Genomic DNA, 21,050 nt, shown 5'->3' on the forward strand with positions numbered 1-21,050 from the left:
TTTAGATTTTTTTTGTCATGAATTGCGCCATGCGCAAGACCCTGATTTACCATTTCAGATAGTTTCTGGAACGCACAAACAAAACGCCGCTATTCGGATATAACGATGGATTATTTTGGACCAAACCAACATTTGTTATTGAAGTAGCAGTCCTGGGAGTGAATTCTGACGAAGACAACAAAAGGTAATCAAACTTTTGTAATAGTAAATCTGATATTGGTGAGTGCTAAACTTGCTGGGTGTCTAAATAGCTAGCCCGTGATGGCTGGGCTATGTACTTAGAATATTGCAAAATGTGCTTTCACCAAAAAGCTATTTTAAAATCGGACATATCGAGTGCATAGAGGAGTTCTGTATCTATAATTCTTAAAATAATTGTTATGCTTTTTGTGAACGTTTATCGTGAGTAATTTAGTAAATTGTTAGTAAATTTCCGGAAGTTTGCGGGGGGTATGCTAGTTCTGAACGTCACATGCCAATGTAAAAAGCTGGTTTTTGATATAAATATGAACTTGATTGAACAAAACATGCATGTATTGTATAACATAATGTCCTAGGGTTGTCATCTGATGAAGATCATCAAAGGTTAGTGCTGCATTTAGCTGTGGTTTGGGTTTTTGTGACATTATATGCTAGCTTGAAAAATGGGTGTCTGATTATTTCTGGCTGGGTACTCTGCTGACATAATCTAATGTTTTGCTTTCGTTGTAAAGCCTTTTTGAAATCGGACAGTGTGGTTAGATTAACGAGAGTCTTGTCTTTAAATAGCTGTAAAATAGTCATATGTTTGAGAAATAGAAGTAATAGGATTTTGAAGGTATTTGAAAATCGCGCCACAGGATTCAACTGGCTGTTACGTAGGTGGGACGAATTCGTCCCGCCTGCCCTAGAGAGGTTAAAAGATATTTCAAGGGTATGTTTTATTTACATGCTTAGAGAAGAGAAAGAAGTAAACTGAGATATTGTATTTTTTTTCTGTGTGCTGTAGAATGCTATTTTAAAGTGGGTGGTAGTATTTACATGACTCTGGCTGACCCTGCATCAGAGATGAGATAGAAAACACACACACAGAGAGACAGAGAGAGAGAGAGACAGGGAGAGAGAGAGAAAGATAAGTGCCCTCAGCTCTATCAGGAAGAACAGATGGAAAGAGAATAAGAGAGAAATCAGAGAGAGATCAGATAAGCAGAGAGGAATCAGAGAGAGAGCAGAGAAGCAGAGAGAAATCAGAGCGACAGCAGAGAAGCAGAGAGGAATCAGAGAGAGAGAGCAGAGAAGCAGAGAAATACAGGCCAGATTGGTATGACTCTCTGAGATTAACTTTTCAACTGGTTGTCGTGGAGATAGGATGCAAGGAAGAGGATAGCCTGGGGCAACATAAGCACCACATTTCATTTTTTATGGTCGAGGTGTGTGTGTCACCGTGTGTTTGTGTGAAAGTGTTTGATCTCTCATAGTGTATCTGAGGTGTGTGTACTACAAGTAGCTGGACGTGTTTACTTCTGACAGTCTGTGTGTGTGTATATATATATATATATATTTTATTTTTTTTGGAGTGTGTGGTTGTGTGTGAGCTTTGTGTCAAGAGCTATGTCATCATGCAACAGATGCAACAGCCTACACTCGGATTTGTTTTTATTAAATAATTTTCATTAAATCGTTTTTAATCTTAACTAAAGGTTGTAATGCTATTGATTCACCAACACGGTTAGCCTTTACAGCTGGGACCGCACGTTTGTGTTCCGGACTCCTGTTAAGTAGCAGTCAGTTGCTAGCCATCATGAAAATGGAGCACGTTAATGCTAGCAGTGCTAGCCCACCGGTGTGTTTATCCTCAGCTGGGCACAAATGGTTCAGGTTCGAGATGATTTCTACACAAGATAAAAATGAGGTGGAACTGGAAAATGGACAGGGAATTGTCTGCTCTAAATGCACCACCATCAAGAATCTTAGGGAAGTGATCCTCCGGCTGTTAGCTTGGCTGTGAGAAAAGGAAAACCTGCTTTCTAAGTACACTGACCTTGCTGTAACCCAGGCAAACTGAATCTCAGTTTTTAATGACTCCTATACCAAAGCTGTTGATGAGTCGGGGGGCGTTGATCTGTCCCAATCCAAAGGACAGATGTAAAGCTCAAGTATGCGGCCCATGGGAGACTGAACACTCACAAGGCATAGGAGATCGGGGAGGCAGTCTGGCCACCCATCTATCAGAGAAGATCCGATCCCGCTATCAAACAGCTTTTCCCCACTTGAGACGAACCTATCAGCCCCGGGAGTCAGCACAGATCCTGGGTGTATACCAAAAGCCGGCGGCCGCCCAGTGGCACCCTCCCCCACGGCAACCACAGTTCAGCAGGTCGTTTCCTCATTGGATTCCATCACTACCACCATCATTGTGGGCAGCTTGATGGTGAGAGATTTTGGCCTGCCTACGGTCTGTGGACCAACCAAGGTTCACTGTCACCCAGGAGCCCGTGTCCATGATATCAACTCTTGTGCCTATGGTTCTGTCCATCTACTCCAAAATTGACACCATCGTCACTAACGTAGGTTTTAACGACCTTTGTTTTAGGCGATATGAGGAACTGAGGGAGGACTACCATTTTTTTAATAGCACAGGAAAGAGAATAATTATCTCTGGCCCCCTCCCGTGCTACCAAAGGGGTTCGGAACATTTCAGTCGACTCTTTGCCCTAAACATGTACCCAAAGAAACTTTGCAAAGGCATGAATGTCACATTTTTGTGACAACTTTGATTTGTTTGGGAGCAACCAGCACTTTTTAAAAGACAAGGGATTCACCTTAACCCCAGGGTTTCCAGGACTATTTCCAGCAACATTGCAAACTGTTTTAGAGACTGACAGACAGGGTCTGGTAGTGCTCCAGTTCTCCCTGTCAGAATAAGCAACAGAGGACTTGGAAACCATTGCATCTCCTGTGGAAATGGCACTATGGTTATTGTGAGTAACCTACATTTATGTTCCTTTAACTCTGCCTTCTAGTGAGTTTATACAACCGGTCATCTCCTACCATTCTGATTGGAAACTGTCAGAAAATGTGGTTGTAACATTAATAATTTGCTTGTTATTCCATTGGTTACCTCTAGGCAGATGCCCCAGGGAAAGAGTGGTCCGCACTCATTTAATATGACACTTTTAAATGTTAGGGAAATCACTAGTTAAACCTTTCTCAAGAATGACCTCATTACTGAGCGCAAAGTTGATTGCATGTTTCTCACTGAAACATGGCTGCCTTCAGACTGTAGTGTGGCTCTTACTGAAGCCTCCCCCGTGGACTACAGCTTTTCATACTCTATCAGAAAAGGGAAAAAGGGTGGGGGACAGCCTCTATTTTTAATAATACTCTCAGCTGTAAGGACATTTCATTTGGCAACTTTGGGTCTTTTGAGCATCATGCTATACTGTTTAAATGTCAGCCACCAGTGCTGGCCATAACCCTGTATAGGCCACCAAAGCACTGCCTCACTTTCTTTACTGATTTCTATGAACTATTGTCTATTGTCCTTAAGAACTATTATAAAGTCATTGTGTTGGGTGATTTCAACATTCATGTTGACAATGTATTTTCTGAATGTTTTGAGCTCTATGGACTTTATCCAACATGTTACTGGGCCCACCCACAACTGCAGCCATACTAAAGACCTGGTTATTACCAAGGGGCTTTCTATTGACATATCCTCCATTGTTGATGTTGCTTTATCTGATCACCACTGTGTATTTTACTACCTTGTTTCCCATAGCACAGGGTAATACTGAACGCATTATTAAGAAACTCTAGCTTACCTCTGAAGTTGCAACAGATTTTATTGAGTGTATGAACAATACTCCATCACCTATTCTGCCTTCCTCTTGTGATGATTTAGTCAATAACTTTAATAGCAAATTAAGGGCAACAATTGATGCCATAGCTCCAGTAAAGTTGAAAAAGGTGACATCCAAACGGAGAGCCCCTTAGATGAGTGAGGAAACTAATACATTAAAGAGAAATTGCAGAGCGGAAGCAGAGAAAGTCAAAGTTGCAGGTCCATTATGATATTCTGAGAGAGCAACTTGGCATATATAACAAGGCAATTAGAAATACCAGACGGGCACATTTTTCTAACTTGATCACTAATAATCAGAATAATTAGAGAGTGCTCTTCTCGACCATTGATGGCCTGATAATTCTTACCTCCACAAATGTATGTCAACTGTCCTCCACATCTAAATGTGATGAGTTTGCAACATATTTCAGAGATAAAATAACAAACATTAGGCTGGATATCAGTCAAGCAAGACCTGATGAGAAGTTTGATGATATGTGGCCTAGCCTACCACCCAAAGGCACTATGAATTTATTTTCCCTGGTTGACACAGACATGCTCAGGAAAGTGATATCACAACTTAAGCCATCTACCTACCTTCTTGATCCTATCCCCACCACCTTCTTCAAAACAGTTTTAATTGCATATCTGAAGAAATGCAAGCTAGTGTTCACAGGCACTTTCCCCTCTGCACTAAAAACTGCTATGGAACTGCTAAGGGGTTTCACCCCTTCTGTAGAAAAGTAATCTAGATTCTTCAGCTCTTAGCAATTTTCGGCCAATCGCCAACCTTAAATGTTTAAGCAAAATACTGGAGAAATTGGTTTTCAAACAGCTAAATTATTTTTTAAGTGCCACCTTTATTTAAAAAAAAAATCCAATCTGGTTTTCGGGCCCACCACAGCACAGTCTTAGTTAAGGTGGTAAATAATCTCAGAGCCAACACAGATGCCAAACAGCCCTCTGTCCTTGTATTCTTGGATTTAAGTGCTGCATTCAACACTGTTCACCATGATGTCCTTCTGGACAGACTGCAGAGGTGGGTTGGCCTCTCAGGTCCAGTTCTAAATTGCTTTAGGACCTATTCAACCGGTCAATAGTTTGTCACTCTTGGTGAACATAACTTAGAGAAAATACATATCACATATGGCGTTCCACAAAGTTTGATTTTGGGTCCGGTACTAAATCAGTTTATATATGTGGCAACGTTATCAGGAAGCACAGCATTGATTTTCACTGCTACGCAGACAATACATTTCTGTGTCACCGGAGGATTTTAGCTCCATGGATAAATTATTAAACTGTATTAGTGATTTAAATACTTGGATGGCTGACAACTTCCTCCAGCTAAATCAAGACAAGACCGAGGTAGTTATTGTTGGAGCCAAAGCATAGAGAGAATCTGACCAGTCAAGTTCTTCCACACCAATCTCGACAAACCATTTCTGTATGGATCGCGCTTTGTGCACAGGGGCATTGAAACATGCTGACTAGACCGTGCGTCTGCGTGCGTCATCGCTCGCATGTTGATTTTGTCCCCCCACATCAGACGCGATCGGGACACGCAGATTGAAATATCAAAACAAACTCTGAACCAACTATATTAATTTGGGGACAGGTTGAAAAGCATTAAACATTTATGGCAATTTAAATAGCTAGCTTGCTGTTGCTAGCTAATTTGTCCTGGGATATAAACATTGGGTTGTTATTTTACCTGACGTGCACAAGGTCTTCTAATCCGACAATTAATCTACAGATAAATGGGTAAAAGTTTGTTTTCCTGTAATCTCTCCTCCATCAGGCTTCTTTTTCTTTAGACTTTGTTGGCAACCAACTTTATGGTGCATTACCACAACCAACTGGACTGGAGTGTGGACCTCAGTTCATCTTTCAATCACCCACGTGGGTATATGCTCCTAAAAATCAATGAGGAGATAGTAGAGACAGGACTTGCAGCTCGTTGAGTGTCACAAATAGAACCAAGTTCTATTTTAGTGCCTGGCTACGTAGACACTCATTGACGCACTCATCAGTGTGGATGCAATGATTGAATAACATGTATGTGCACATTTATTTTGCAACACGAGCGGTGTGGTCAGCATGTAATTCTGAAACAGGAAAGGCCCTTCCCCAAATTGTTGCCACATAGTTGGAAGCACAGAATCATCTACAATGTCATTGTATGCTGTAGCATTAAGATTTCCCTTCACCAAATCTAAGGAGCCTAGCCCGAAAAATAGCCACAGACCATTATTCCTCCACCAAAACTTTACAGTTGGCACAATGCATTGGGGCAGGTAGCGTTCTCCTAGCATCCGACAAACCCAGATTCGTCTGTCGGACTGTCAGGTGGTGAAGCGTGATTCATTACTCCAGAGAGAGAATCTGGCTGTTCATTTTAATCCACGAGCAAAAAGATGAAAAACCTAGGTGTTATTTTAGATTCTGAACTCAATTTCGAATCACACATTAGGAATGTGAACAAAACAGCTTTTTACCACCTGAGGAACATTGCCAAGGTGTGGTCATTTCTCTTTCAGGCTGATACAGCGAGACTCAATGCTTTTGTTAAAAGCAGGCTTGACTACTGTAATGCTCTCCTGTATGGTCTACCCAAGAAAGCCATTGGTCAACTGAAAAACATACAGAATTCTGCAGCACGGGTACTGACCAAGACCATATGGAGAGCACACATTACACCGGTTTTAAGGTCTCTGCACTGGCTGCCTGTGTGTTTTATAATTCATTTTAAGATGCTTCTATTGGTTATTAAATCAATACGCAATTGTTCACCCCAATGCATGTCAGGTCCCTCAGGTCCTCTGGCAATGTCCTTTTAACAATCCCAAAGCCTAGGACCAAGAGGCATGGAGAGGCAGCCTTTAGTTACTATGCCCCCAGCCTCTGGAACAGTCTGACAGAGAACCTGAAGGGGGCAGAAACCCCTTTTTCGCTTTCCTTAGGGTGCTTTTTAGTTTTTGTTATTCTTTAGTTTTCATCCTCTTATGTTTGTTGTGTAGTAAATATTTCAGTTTATTTTCATTGTTTTTATAAATTTTTTCCTGGAAAGCACATTGTGTTGCATTCCATGTCTGAAATGTGCTGTATAAATAAAGCTTGATTATGTGAGTTTATACATTGTCAGTGTATGCATATGGGTCTCAGTGTGTAAAAATCAGTCATTTGCAAGTCCAGTTCAGCCAGCAAGCCAGCGCTCCAGCCCATTCATTCCCCCTAAGCTACATAATTTCCAAAAACAAATTCTCATTATTGGGACATGGGGGAGATCCCATTGAATATGACCTTTACTTCCAGCTCTGCATGAAAAACCCAATTTGTGTGAAGTCCGCCCACATCAGTGCTAACCGCTGGCTAAGTAGCCCTGTCTCTGGGGGGTTAGGAGAGAGAACCAGATATATGATTCCCATCCACTAGACAGAGGCAGAGCAGGTAGCTGAAAGGTTACTGCACTGCCTGGTACAACGTTCTGGTACAACACAGCTGCCATGGCCTCACTTACAAGGGTGATACATGATAGTAGATGAGGTGAGTTCCTAACGTTCTCCCTTTACTATGTAAAGCACTTAGAGCACCTGGGAAATAGGCTATATCCACGTAAAATAGTGATTACTATTCAGGACACAGAGGTAGGGAAGCTGGATAGCTGAAGGCTAATGGAATAACAGGCTAGTCCAGGCTTTAACGTCTACAGTAGACATACTGTAGATATGGCCTCACAACTGGAGATATGAAAATGTAAGCTGGCAAACATACTATCAAACTAGTTGCAGCTCATCTGACAAGCGACACATACATGTCCTGTTGTTGCTGCTGCGACGGCAGGAAGGAAGCAAGGTTAACATTAATGATAGTATTGATAATAAGTGTTGCCATGCATACAGGTAAGCAAGCAGCCAGACAAGAAACAAGACAGTATGTATACTACTGGTATGGAGGTGGATAAACAGTGCCTCATCCAAAATACTGAATAAAGGCACAGCTCTAAACCACAGGTTTGTAGTAGAAAACAAAGACACAAAGTTGTTTCAGGTCTTATAGGCATAATAGAAACATCAATGTTTTGAAACTAAACAAATTCAATAGAAGTTAGTAGGCTTATTTAACCTGTTATGGCTAGGGGGCAGTATTTTCACAGCCGGATAAAAAAACGTACCCGATTTAATCTGATTATTACTCCTGCCCAGTAACTAGAATATGCATATAATTATTAGCTTTGGATAGAAAACACTCCAAAGTTTCTAAAACTGTTTGAATGGTGTCTGTGAGTATAACAGAACTCATTTGGCAGGCCAAAACCTGAGAAGATTCCATGCAGGAAGTGCCCTGTCTGACAATTTCTTGCCCTTCTTGATTATCTCTATCCATTACAGAGGATCTCTGCTGTTACGTGACACTTCCTACGGCTCCCATGGGCTCTCAGAAGGCGGCAAAAAGCTGAATCGTGGCTTTGCAGGCTCTGGCTGAAAAAAAGTAGCGCGTTTGGGTAGTGGCTGGTCACAGTACTGTGAGACTCAGGCTCGTGCCCGCGTCGACACCATGCTTTGTTTTCTTTCGTCTGTTTACCTAAACGCAGATTCCCAGTCGGAATATTATCGCTTTTTTACGAGAAAAATGGCATAAAAATTGATTTTAAACAGCGGTTGACATGCTTCGAAGTACGGTAATGGAATATTTAGAAATCTTTTGTCACGAATTGCGCCATGCTCGTGACCCTTATTTACCCTTTCGGATAGTGTCTTGAATGCACGAACAAAACGGCGCTATTTGGATATAACAATGGATTATTTTGAACCAAACCAACATTTGTTATTGAAGTAGAAGTCCTGGGAGTGCATTCTGACGAAGACAGCAAAGGTAATAACATTTTTCTAATAATAAATCTGACTTTGGTGAAGGCTAAACTTGCTGGGTGTCTAAATAGCTAGCCCTGTGATGCCGGGCTATGTGCTTTCACCGAAAAGCTATTTTAAAATCGGACACCTCGATTGCACAAAGGAGTTCTGTATCTATAATTCTTAAAATAATTGTTATGTTTTTTTGTGAACGTTTATCGTGAGTAATTTAGTAAATTCACCGGAAGTTTGCGGTGGGAATGCTAGTTCTGAACGTCACATGCTAATGTAAAAAGCTGGTTTTTGATATAAATATGAACTTGATTAAACAAAACATGCATGTATTGTATAACATAATGTCCTAGGGTTGTCATCTGATGAAGATCAAAGGTTAGTGCTGCATTTAGCTGTGGTTTTGTTTTTTGTGACATATGCTAGCTTGAAAAATGGGTGTCTGATTATTTCTGGCTGGGTACTCTGCTGACATAATCTAATGTTTTGCTTTCGCTGTAAAGCCTTTTTGAAATCGGACAGTGTGGTTAGATAAAGGAGAGTCTTGTCTTTAAAATGCTGTGAAATAGTCATATGTTTGAAAAATTGAAGTTTTTGTATTTTTGAGGTATTTTTAATTCCCGCCACACCTATCATTGGATATTGGAGCAGGTGTTCCGCTAGCGGAACGTCTAGAGTACATAATGTGAATTGAACTTCAGTTATCTGAGATAGATACACTACATGGTAGTATGTGGACACCTGCTCGTCGAACACCTCATTCCAAAATCACGAACATTAATATGGGGTGGGTCCCCCCTTTGCTGCCTTAACAGCCTCCACTCTTCTGGGAAAGCTTTCCACTAGATGATGGAACATTGCTGCGGGGACTTGCTTCCATTCAGACACAAGAGCACTAGTGAGGTCGCGCACTGATGCTGGGTAATTAGACCTGGCTCGCAGTCGGCATCCAATTCATCCCAAAGGTGTTCGATGGGGTTGAGGTCAGGGCTTCGTGCATGTCAGTCAAGTTCTTCCACACTGATCTCGACAAACCATTTCTGTACGGACCTCGCTTTGTGCACGGGGCATTGTCATGCTGAAACAGGAATGGGCCTTCCCCAAACTGTTGACACAAAGTTGGAAGCACAGAATTGTCTAGAATGTCATTGAAAGCTGCAGTGTTAAGATTTCCCTTCACTGGAACTAAGGGGCCTAGCGCGAACCATGAAAAACGGGTCCCAGACCATTATTCCTCCTCCACCAAACTTTACAGATGGCACTATGCATTGGGGCGGGTAGTGTTCTCCTGGTATCCGCCACACTCAGATTTGTCCGTCAGACTGCCAGATGGTGAAGCGTGATTCATCACTTCAGAGAACGTGTTTATACTGCTCCAGAGTCCAATGGCGGCGAGCTTTACACCACTCCAGCTGACGCTTGGCATTGCGCATGGTGATCTTAGGCTTGTGTGTGGCTGCTCGGCCATGGAAACCCATTTCATGAAGCTCCGGACGAACAGTTATTGAGCTGACCTTGCTTCCAGAGGAAGTTTGGAAGCGCTATGCACTTCAGCACTTGGCGGTCCCGTTTTGTGAGCTTGTGTGGCCTACCACTTCGTGGCTTCATTGTTGCTCCAAGAAGTTTCCACTTCACAATAACCGCACTTAGAGTTGACAGGGGTAGCTCTAGCAGGGAAGAAATTTCACGAACTGACTTGTTGAAAAGTCAAAGAGCTCTTCAGTACGGGCCATTCTACTGCCAATGTTTGTCTATGGAGATAGCATGGCTGTGTGCTCAATCTTATCCACCTGTCAGCAACGGGTGTGGCTGAAATAACCAAATCCATAAATTTGAAGGGATGTTCACATACTTTTGTATGTAGTGTACTTCTTTAAACGTCTATTAGCGAAGTTCCACACTATAGTAGCCTGTATAAAGGGCCAACATCATAGCCCTAGACAGTAGGAATCTGTGTATATCAGCCCCAGCTGCAGGCCCAGCAGCCTTAATGAAGCTCTCCTCTCCTACTCCCCACTCAGAGGGCCAGCTATGCAGCCACACAGCCTCTAATAGAGCAGGGAGATTTGCTGGGGATTTGGAGGAGCAGTCACTGGAGATATCAGGTGACACATAACCATCTATTGCAGGATATTAAGGCCCACCTACACCCCGGCGTCTCAGACATTGTGTGTATGTGTGTGTGTATGTCTCTGTGCGTGCATGTGTGCGTATGTGTGTATGTGTATGTCTCAAACTGGGGCCCAGGAGGAGATAGACAATAACAACTAAATGCTCCCACAATGTAGGGAGAGCTATCAGGTAATTTTATACCAATGCATTCACTCTGCTTCAGCGTCAATTAGAATAACTTCCTGTGAAGCCATTCACTTTGTTTCAGCATCAATTTTAAATGATCTCATCCATGGTTGCCATAGCTCCTAGAGGCAGCCTTGGAAGTTTACTCCTGCAAAAGTATTTTTTATCATCAAGATTAAATTAGTTAAAATATTTGGCTTCTTCTCCAACCTCGCCACTCAACTAGCAAATTGTATTGATTCAAATAACAGCCTAGTTAGATCTTCATCTCATCTACCATCTACTGGACCAAAGGCTGGACCAAAAGATTCAGAAATGGCAGCAAACTTTATTCAGGATTCCTCACAAGATTTGCACAGATTAAAACAACCCTGTGTAAGGAGCTTACAAACAGCCTCTTTCGATATGGGCTCCTACAGAACATACGCAGACGGTGAGGTCGACAAGGTGGTAGGAGACTAATTAACAAACTAAAGTTAATTGTGTGCACTCGCAATGAGAGCAGTACAACATGCCCAGTGGAGTTGGATGATAAAGGTCACCATTTCTGCAGAACTTTCTAAACCTTGTGCAACATGTTAAATGTTCCCACCCACAACCATGTACACACAGAACTCATTATCACTGGATGTCCCTGCCTAAATTACTAGAGGGGATATGTCAAAAAACGACAAAGTTCCATAAAGGGGCGAAAATAGCATCTTGGTCAGGGAGAAATCCCAAACCAGTCTAATTGGAATGAATGGCAGTAGAGGCTCAGGTAATGTATTGCTTTTTCTTACGCAGGAAAATAAAAAAAGGCATGTGATTATTATTACAGTCAACTTAAAATAGTGTCAGACAATTATAAATACAGTTTATACATGTTTTATACACATTTTCTGTATAAATAGCCTATGTAAACAGACCATAAATGTCTCATATTTTGTTTTCTTGGAAAGCTGTGAGTGCAATTATATGATGCAATATCAGTACTCCATGCTCCAAGTCCTATCATCAACTGATTTCAGTCAGTGTATGGATGCGAATTGACTTCATTGTTTGAATGAAATGTTGGCATATTGGCTGTTAATTTGACAAATTAATGGAATCATTTCTTTAAAACTGGCTGTCTAGCTAATTCTTCACATGCATTATTTTACACAATATCTTATCACAGCACTGGCAAACCATGGTTGACCAACTACCTGACCATCATGGCTGACCTAATACTATGGCTTTGATACCGTCTCTGACTTCACTCACTCCTCTCCACCGCCTAAAGAGGACCATTAAATTACGCAACCTAAGGAAACAACCCATCCCTCATTCTGGAACACATCCAGCTCACCTTTGAGTCTGACTGCAGTGAGCTGGCCCTCAATGACATGGTCAACCTGTATGAGAACTCTGAGTACAACCCTGGACATAATGATCCCGAAAAAAACACAAAAATTTACCTTCCAACGCTCTTCACCCTGGTTCACTGATGAACTGCACACAATGAAGACTCATTAACGTACGCTTAAGAGGTGTTGGAGCAAGGATGGCCTCACTGTCCATCTACTGGTCTATAAAGACCACCATGCAAGCTACTCTGCTGCCCTAAAAGCACCATGATCAGCCTTCAACTCCACCACGATTGAAAACAACAAAGCTAATCCAAGAACCCTGTTCTTAACCAATCCTTTCTCAATCCTGCAAACGTATGCCCTCCTGCAGCCTCATCTGAGCAGTGCAATCACTTCTCAGATTTTTTCAAGAGTAAGTTGGACATCATCAGAACAAACATCATGGCCTCTAAAATGACCTGCACCCTACCTCAAGAAACTTCACAGAAGTCATATCCACCACAGTGCAGTCAATCGTCTGCATCGCCTGCTTATCTAGCCTTCTTCAGTTTGTCATTATCCTCAGCAACAAGTTCCTGCTGACCGGGGATGTACCATCACTCTTCAAAACAGCTGCTATCACCCCCAAACTTGACCAGGACATCCTCTCCAACTACAGGCTCATCTTCAAACTCCCCTTATATCAAAAGTCCTGGAGAAAGTGGTTGCAAACCAGCTTCAATCCGTCTTCCAATCAGCTCTAAAAAGTTTTTCAGCCTGGCTTCCAGCCCTTGCACAGCATTGAAACAGCTCTGGTGAAAGTTACCAACGACCTACTGATGGCTGCAGAATCTGGATCACCAAGCCTCCTCCTCCTCTTAGATCTCAGTGCTTCTTTTGACACAGTTGTGGTGTCTCAAAGAGCACACTGCAGTCTCTGGAACTGCTCTTAACCTGTTGGGGCTAGGGGGCAGTATTTTCACGGCTGGATAAAAAAACGTACCCGATTTAATCTGGTTACTAATCCTACCCAGTAACTAGAATATGCATATACGTATTATATATGGATAGAAAACACCCTAAAGTTTCTAAAACTGTTTGAATGGTGTCTGTGAGTATAACAGAACTCATTTGGCAGGCAAAACCCTGAGACATTTTCTGACAGGAAGTGGATACCTGATGTGTTGAATTACCTTTAAGCCTATGCCATTGAAACACACAGGGGTTGATTAATGTTTTGGCACTTCCTATTGCTTCCACTAGATGTCACCAGCCTTTACAAAGTGTTTTGAGTCTTTTACTGTGAGATCTGACCGAACAAGAGCCATGGAACGGTGATGGCCGATTAGACTCTGGCGCGCGAGTTCATGTTGGGTACCCTCGTTCCAATACGTTATAAAAGAGAATGCATTCGTCCACCTTGAATATTATTCATGTTCTGGTTAAAAAAGGCACTAATGATTTATGCTATACAACGTTTGACATGTTTGAACGAACGTAAATATATTTTTTCCCCTCGTTCATGACGAGAAGTCCGGCTGGCTTAGATCATGTGCTAACAACACTGAGCTTTTTGGATATAAATGATGAGCTTTTTTGAACAAAACTACATTCGTTATGGACCTGGGATTCCTGGAAGTGACATCTGATGAAGAGAATCAAAGGTAATGGATTATTTACATAGTATTTTCGATTTTAGATCTCTCCAACATGGCCCTTTGTCTGTATAGCAAAGCATATTTTTCTGGGCGCAGTGCTCAGATTATTGCAAAGTGTGATTTCCCAGTAAGGTTATTTTTAAATCTGGCAAGTTGATTGCGTTCAAGAGATGTAAATCTATAATTCTTTAAATGACAATATAATATTTTACCAATGTTTTCTAATTTTAATTATTTAATTTGTGGTGCTGACTTGACTGCCGGTTATTGGAGGGAAACGATTCCCTCAACATCAATGCCATAGTAAAACGCTGTTTTTGGATATAAATATGAACTTGATAGAACTAAAAATGCATGCATTGTCTAACATAATGTCCTAGGAAGGTCATCTGATGGAGATTGTAAAAGGTTAGTGCATCATTTTAGCTGGTTTTATGGTTTTGGTGACCCTGTCTTTGAATTGACAAAACATTACACACAGCTATTGTCAATGTACTCTCCTAACATAATCTAACTTTATGCTTTCGCCGTAAAACCTTTTTGAAATCGGACAACGTGGTTAGATTAAGGAGATGTTTATCTTTCAAAGGGTGTAAGATAGTTGTATGTTTGAAAAATTTGAATTTTGACATTTATTTGGTTTCAAATTTGCCGCTCTTGAAATGCACCTGCTGTTGATAGGGTGCACCACGGGTGGCACGCTAGCGTCCCACATAGCCCCAAGAAGTTAACTGGTTCTCCTCCTACCTCTCCAATAGGAAGCAATACCACATGATTGGAGAGTCCAGCTTGGAGGAGTCTACAGTCACATGCGGTGTTCCTCAGAGGGGTGTTTTGGGGCCTATTCTGTTCCTAATCTCAGCAAAATCCTCAGACTATAACATCAACTTCCACTGCCAAGTATATATTAACACCAAACCAGACACCATCTCAGCCCTAGCAAAACTTGGCAGCTGCCTAGATGATATCATGGCATGGATGAGCAATAACGTCCTCCAGCTGAACAACAGCAAGACTGAGGCTATACTTATTTGGACACCCAAGCAGGTCACCAGTGCTGGAAACATCTACTCTACAATTTATGGTCAAGCTATCCCTCTGTCATTTCTAACCTGAGAGTCAAGTTTGATCCTTTGCTGTTCTTCAATGCCCATATAAAACATATCTGCAGAACATATTTTTTCCATCTCAGAAACATTGCCACGCTCTAACGTTCGCTCTCCCAGCCAGATGCAGAGAAAGTTGTCCACGCCTTCATCTTCCCCCGGATCGACAACGGCAACACTCTGTTTGGAGGCCGTCCAGCCAAATCACTTCAAAGGCTACAAGTTCTCCAGAATAGTGCTGCCAGAGTCCTGACCAGGACCAAGAACTCAGCCCACATCACCCCCATCCTTGCTGAACTCCACTGGCTACCGGTCAACTATAGGATTGACTTTAAAATCCTCTTCTTAGGGTTTAAAGCCTTTAACGGATTGAGTCCCACCTACATCAGCAACCTAATTTCTAGCAACCTAATTTCTAGCTACTGTAGCATTTATTTTACTATAAATCACTACTTGACTTACTTAACTATTTTTATGAAACACTCGCACTGTAGAGACTTGAGTGTGACCACACACCAACGTGGCTAGTGAATTAGATATTCTTATCCGCCAATGCCAAAATCTACCCGCATTTGGCGGGTGGTAATTTTAGGCCCTGAACACATTTCTACAGACTGTCTTTGATAAAGTCCTAATCTGGAAAGTCCTTTTAGCACCCAGCCTACTATTTTCTGCCTTGATTCTAAATGTATTATGTTTTAATTGTATGTTTATCATCATTATAATTTTTTTTTACCCATGTAGGGCTTTGATATAACTGTAATGAAAAGTGCTATGCAAATTAAATGTATTATTTATTTATTACTGCACATTAGCGTCAGTGATCTGGGGAGGTGAAAACACCTGACAGAGCAGGGAGCTGTCTGAAGAACCAAGTCTAACCTAGCCTGTCTGCTTTGCCAAGACCAGGAAGTGAAGTGATGGAAGTGAAGGGGGCGGCTTGGATGGATTACAGAGACCTCAGGCTGAGAAAGGAGAGGAGAAGTCTGCCCAAAAAAGTTGTACTGAAATGAACAAGACATCTCAGGCTGAGAGTGAGTGAGAGCGAGAATGAGATGGAGAGAAAGAGAGACAGAGAGATGCAGACAAAAAGAGATGCAGACATAGAGAGAGAGACTTTGAGTTGTCTGGTGACTCCCTGAGCTGCCACAGCAAACAGCAGAGTGTTGGTGAAGGGACAGAAGGAGAGGACAAGAGGAAGGACAGTGTGTGTGTGTGTGTGTGTGTGTGTGTGTGTGTGTGTGTGTGTGTGTGTGTGTGTGTGTGTGTGTGTGTGTGTGTGTGTGTGTGTGTGTGTGTGTGTGTGTGTGTGTGTGTGTGTGTGTGTAGTGTTATAAGTGTTAGGAAGTTGTGTAAACTGTGGCTGAGCAACATGTACATTTCCCCAGAGACGGCTAATAGTCTCAGGAGCGGGAGAGGGTTGAAGGGAGAGGGGCGAGGGTTGAGGGGCTGGGCTCAACCCTCGTGACCGGCAGTCACGAGTCATGAAGGCAGTCAAATTCTACATGACCGTTTAGTCACGGTAATTAGGCTTCTCCAAGCTCTAATGCTGCTGATGGTCATTAGTAGCCTACCAAACTTGCTAACTGTCCGGTACTCAGCATTCTATTGTCCCTCTAATCACTCTGACATCAATGCAAATGTAATCGAAAAGCTAATCAAACACTTCATGAGAGCCCATGAGCTCATGTTGCGCAACATTTCTACAGGCTATGCAATTACGCAAGAAAACAAAGTGATTGCCTCTATTAAAAAGAGGAGGATCCCATCAGCTTTCTGTAGGCTAGGCCTTCTATATTTATTTCTCAACTTTACTAATATGAAGCACATTGCTTCTCTTTAAAACAGGAGTATAGCCTACTTGGCCGGCATGAAGATGAACCACAGGAAAAGCATCCTCCATTTGTTATTTAAGTGCAGAGATAACATGTATTTTTTTCCCCTGCCCCCTGTTTCAGGAAGGTGCATGATAACGGTCCATTCCCAATCAAAACTAATTTCACACACTATGTTTGGAATATTTATTTCTCGCACAAAATAGGGCAACTTTTGTATTATGAGGGATAGTAGATTGACATAGGCTAGTGCTTTTGCTGTTCGCTAGGCCTACTCATCTTGTTGGATGACGAAAAGTAAATGTGGACAGTTCTTCCAATATCTTCAATATGCACCTCAGAATTGGATAAGGATGCACGCAGTTGCATCCCCGATCGGTCTGTCTTCACTTGTAGCCTGTGAGAAAGACCTGATCACATGATGGATCACATGATGGAGAACCGTGTGAGTGAGAGGTGCTTCGGAGCAGGCGCACTCAGGGAGAATGGCTGCAAAAGGCCAGATTTTTTTTAGGGTGCATTATGGCCACACAAAGGGGATACCGCTGGGAAATTCAAGTCATTATGAAGTGCTTGTCAAATTGTGAATGAGAGACTGACGAAGTGTCTAGAGCCTGCGCAAAAAAACAAAGCAGAGTTCATGCCTTTAAAGCAACTTTTTAAAATCATCATTAGTCGCATCATGCAACCTTACAATTTATTAAAAATCAAAACATACAGCCCAACATTTGTACAACTAAGATTACATGAATAACTCTAAATTAAGCATATAAGAGTTTTTTTGTCAACAGCTCAACACAGAATAGCTCTCTCAAATAATTTGGAGAAAATATCCTGTCTCTTTTATTGAGCTTTGTTCAATTGTATACTTCATACTATAAAATAATATAAAACAATGCCACGGAATTCTAAGCAAATCTTGTCTGCTAAATGCACTAGTGTAGCCCACAGCCATATGGATTAGCCAGATCAGGACCTAACATAAGGACAACTCAGAGTATGCTATTCTGTTCTTCTGAAATAGACTACACTTTTTTCGTATCAGGTTTCTTTAGACCTGTCTAAAATACATCATGGATTTATTGTGAAGGTGTAGGCTATTTCACATGGATTTATTAGACTTTTTAAAATGTAGATGTTCCAAAGTTCTGCATCAGTGGCTTGTAGGCTCCCGAGTAGCACAGTGGTCTAAGGCACTGCATCTCAGTGCTAGAGGTGTCACTACAGACACCCTGGTTCAAATTCAGGCTGTATCACAACCGGCCGTGATTGAGAGTCCCATAGGGCGGCGCACAATTGGCCCAGTGTCGTCCGGGTTTCACCGGTGTAGGCTTTCACTGTAAATAAGAATTTGTTCTTAACTGACTTGCCTAGTTAAATTAAAGTGTTTGGAAGCCAGGAGATGCTAAATGTGTTTATATTAATTAACGGTCAATTACAGTGAGACCGACAGTTATTTGTTTGACAATCACCGGCTGATGAAAATTTGTGACCTACACAGCCATATTGAGGGGAGTGAGTAGATGGGTGGGAGGGACCTAAAACCCTCCCACCCAACATGAGTAGGCGACATATTCCTTCATTGAAATCCAACCTTTGGTAAGAAATCAAAGATGTGTCAAATAAATGATATCCAGCTTAGGGCTCCAGCTATGCATTTGGTTTGCTATCTTGTTAGCTAAGTGGCTAGATTTCAAGATCAAGCTTCTTGGTAACATCAGATACATCCAAACCCCTCCTGGATCAAGAGTCCTGTTTCCTAAATTGTTTTCTTGCTTAAAAATAATATTTTAGAATTTTGGGAAATAGCGCCCCTTGTTTGCACTTCCGTTAATACCGTATACCCTGGGATGGAACAGAAATGGTATAGAAATCGGGAAACGGCCCAACCCTAGGTGACAGGGAAGGAGAAGGGGAGAGAGGAAGAGAGAATTAGCCAGCAGAGAAAGGGATCTGTACTCACGGCAGCCTTTCTCGTCACTCTTGTCGAAGCAGTCGGACAGTCTGTCACACTGCCACGCCCCTGGGATACACTTCCCGTCCCCACACATGAAGTTCCCTGGGTTGTTACAGTCTGTGGTGAAGTTGTTCCCTGGAAGGAGCTGGCTCTCTGTGGGAGAGGAGAGATGGAGGAGCAGAGGGAGGAGAAGGAGAGGGCAAGAGGAGGGGAGGAGAGAGGAGCATGAGAAGGACAAGAAAGAGGGGATGAGGCAAGAAAGGAGGATGGGGAAGATAGGGAAGAGAGTGGGGTGGGAAGAGGAAATTAATATAATAATAATAATAAAATAATAATAATAATAATAATAATAATAGTCCAAACAGAACTAGGACGATAAAATTATATTGCATTCAAAAGATAATAATCACAGTCAAAAGGCAGGCTATTATTATCTCCAAATGGAACATTTTTAAAGGCAGTGGCTCCATTCCTATATCAGTATACAGGCAGATCATACAAACAGAGGATAGCATCATGAATACCAATATGAGAGGTACGAAAGGGTCATATGGTGATAAGTCAGTCTCTGAGTCACTCTATTGCTGGATAATATAACGAAAGGCAGATAAGGGCACGCACTCACTAGGGATGGGAATGGTTATATGAATACTAAAATATCCAAACGGACAGTATTCGATTACTTGGGAGAGTATTCTTTTTTAAAATTTAAGGTGCAATATGCAGAAATCACTCCGCCATTTCCTGGTTGCTATAATTCTAATAGTTTGCCTAGTTTCAGATTAACAAACAGTAATTGTGTAGAGAATCAGTGTACCATCTAAACCGCTGTGAAATATATTTTCCATAAGCAAAAATATTGTATTTTCAGCTGTTTGAAGCTGGTGTATACAAGCAAAAAACAAAACTTAAGAACGAGAAGTATAGAAATAGCGCACATAGAGCAGATCTACCACTTCTTAGACTTGCTTTCAATGATAATGACAGATGTATAACTCATATTTCTACGTGAAAATATATCAGTTACATATCGCACCTTTTAAGGCTTTGTCTAAAATTAAATAAAATGATCTATGTGACATTGCTACATAGCTTACAAGGATAGATTTTTTTTTTTTTAAACAAGTTTTAACGCAGTTTTTATAAGTACGCCCCATAAAAAAGATACACTGGTAACCTACAAATGTTTCACACATGTAGTTTGTTGTTATTGTTGGACAATCAAAGAAGTGGGAGATTTCTAATCAATGCAAAATGGAATTAAGTTTGATAATAAAACGAGTAGGCTACAATGATCAACCAACATATGAATGGAGTTGTTGTAGACAAATCAAATTGTATTTGTCACATGCGCCGAATACAACAGTGAAATGCTTACTTACAAGCTCTTAACCAACAATGCAGTTAAGAAAATAGAGTTAAGAAACAAAAGTTTTAAAAAAGTAACAGAATAAAATAACAACAACGAGGCTATATATTTTTATTTAACCTTTATTTAGTCAGTCAGTTAGGAACAGGTTCTTATTTATACTGACAACCTAGGAACAGTGGGTTAACTGCCATGTTCAGGGGCATAACGACAGATTTTTACCTTGACAGCTCGGGGATTCGATCTAGCAACCTTTTGGTTACTGGCCTAACGCTCTAACCACTAGGCTACCTGCCACCCCTATATACAGGGGGTAGGGGTAAAGTGACTATGAATAGATAATAAACAGCTAGTAGCAGCAGTGTAAAAACAAAGGGGGGGGGGGGGGGGGGGGCATTTGATTAATTGTTCAGCAGTCTTATGGCTTGGGGGTAGAAGCTGTTAAAGAGCCTTTTGGACCTAGACTTGGCGCTCTGGTATCACTTGCCATGTGCTGGCAATGAGAACAGTCTATGACTTGGATGATTGGAGTCCTTCCTCTAACACCGCCTAGTATAGAGGTCCCGGCAGTAAGCTTGGCCCCAGTGATGAATTGGGTAATACGCACTAACCTCTGTAGCGCCTTACGGTCAGATGCTGAGCAGTTGCCATACCAGGCGGTGATGCAACCGGTCCGGATGCTCTCGATGGTGCAGCTGTATAACTTTTTGAGGATCTGGGGACCCATACTAAATATTTTCATTCTCCTGAGGGCATGTCTTGGTGTGTTAGGATCATGATAGTTTGTTGATGATGTGGACACCAAGGAACTTGAAGCTCTCGACCTGCT

The 21,050-nt window shown here is 41.7% G+C and overlaps 1 protein-coding gene across 1 annotated transcript in view; it reads right to left on the reverse strand.

Moving 5' to 3' along the window:
* The window catches only part of LOC123728309 (low-density lipoprotein receptor class A domain-containing protein 3), a 147,483-nt gene that overhangs the window by 65,789 nt on the left and 60,644 nt on the right, over positions 1 to 21,050 (reverse strand). The window contains exon 2 of the mRNA XM_082957291.1: positions 18,859 to 19,005. Coding sequence (XP_082813417.1) covers positions 18,859 to 19,005 — 147 coding nt within the window. The remainder of the gene's footprint in view (positions 1 to 18,858; positions 19,006 to 21,050) is intronic.

Source organism: Salmo salar, chromosome 10 (genome assembly GCF_965601325.2).
Source record: "Salmo salar chromosome 10, fSalSal1, whole genome shotgun sequence".
Classification (NCBI taxonomy): Eukaryota; Metazoa; Chordata; class Actinopteri; order Salmoniformes; family Salmonidae; genus Salmo; species Salmo salar.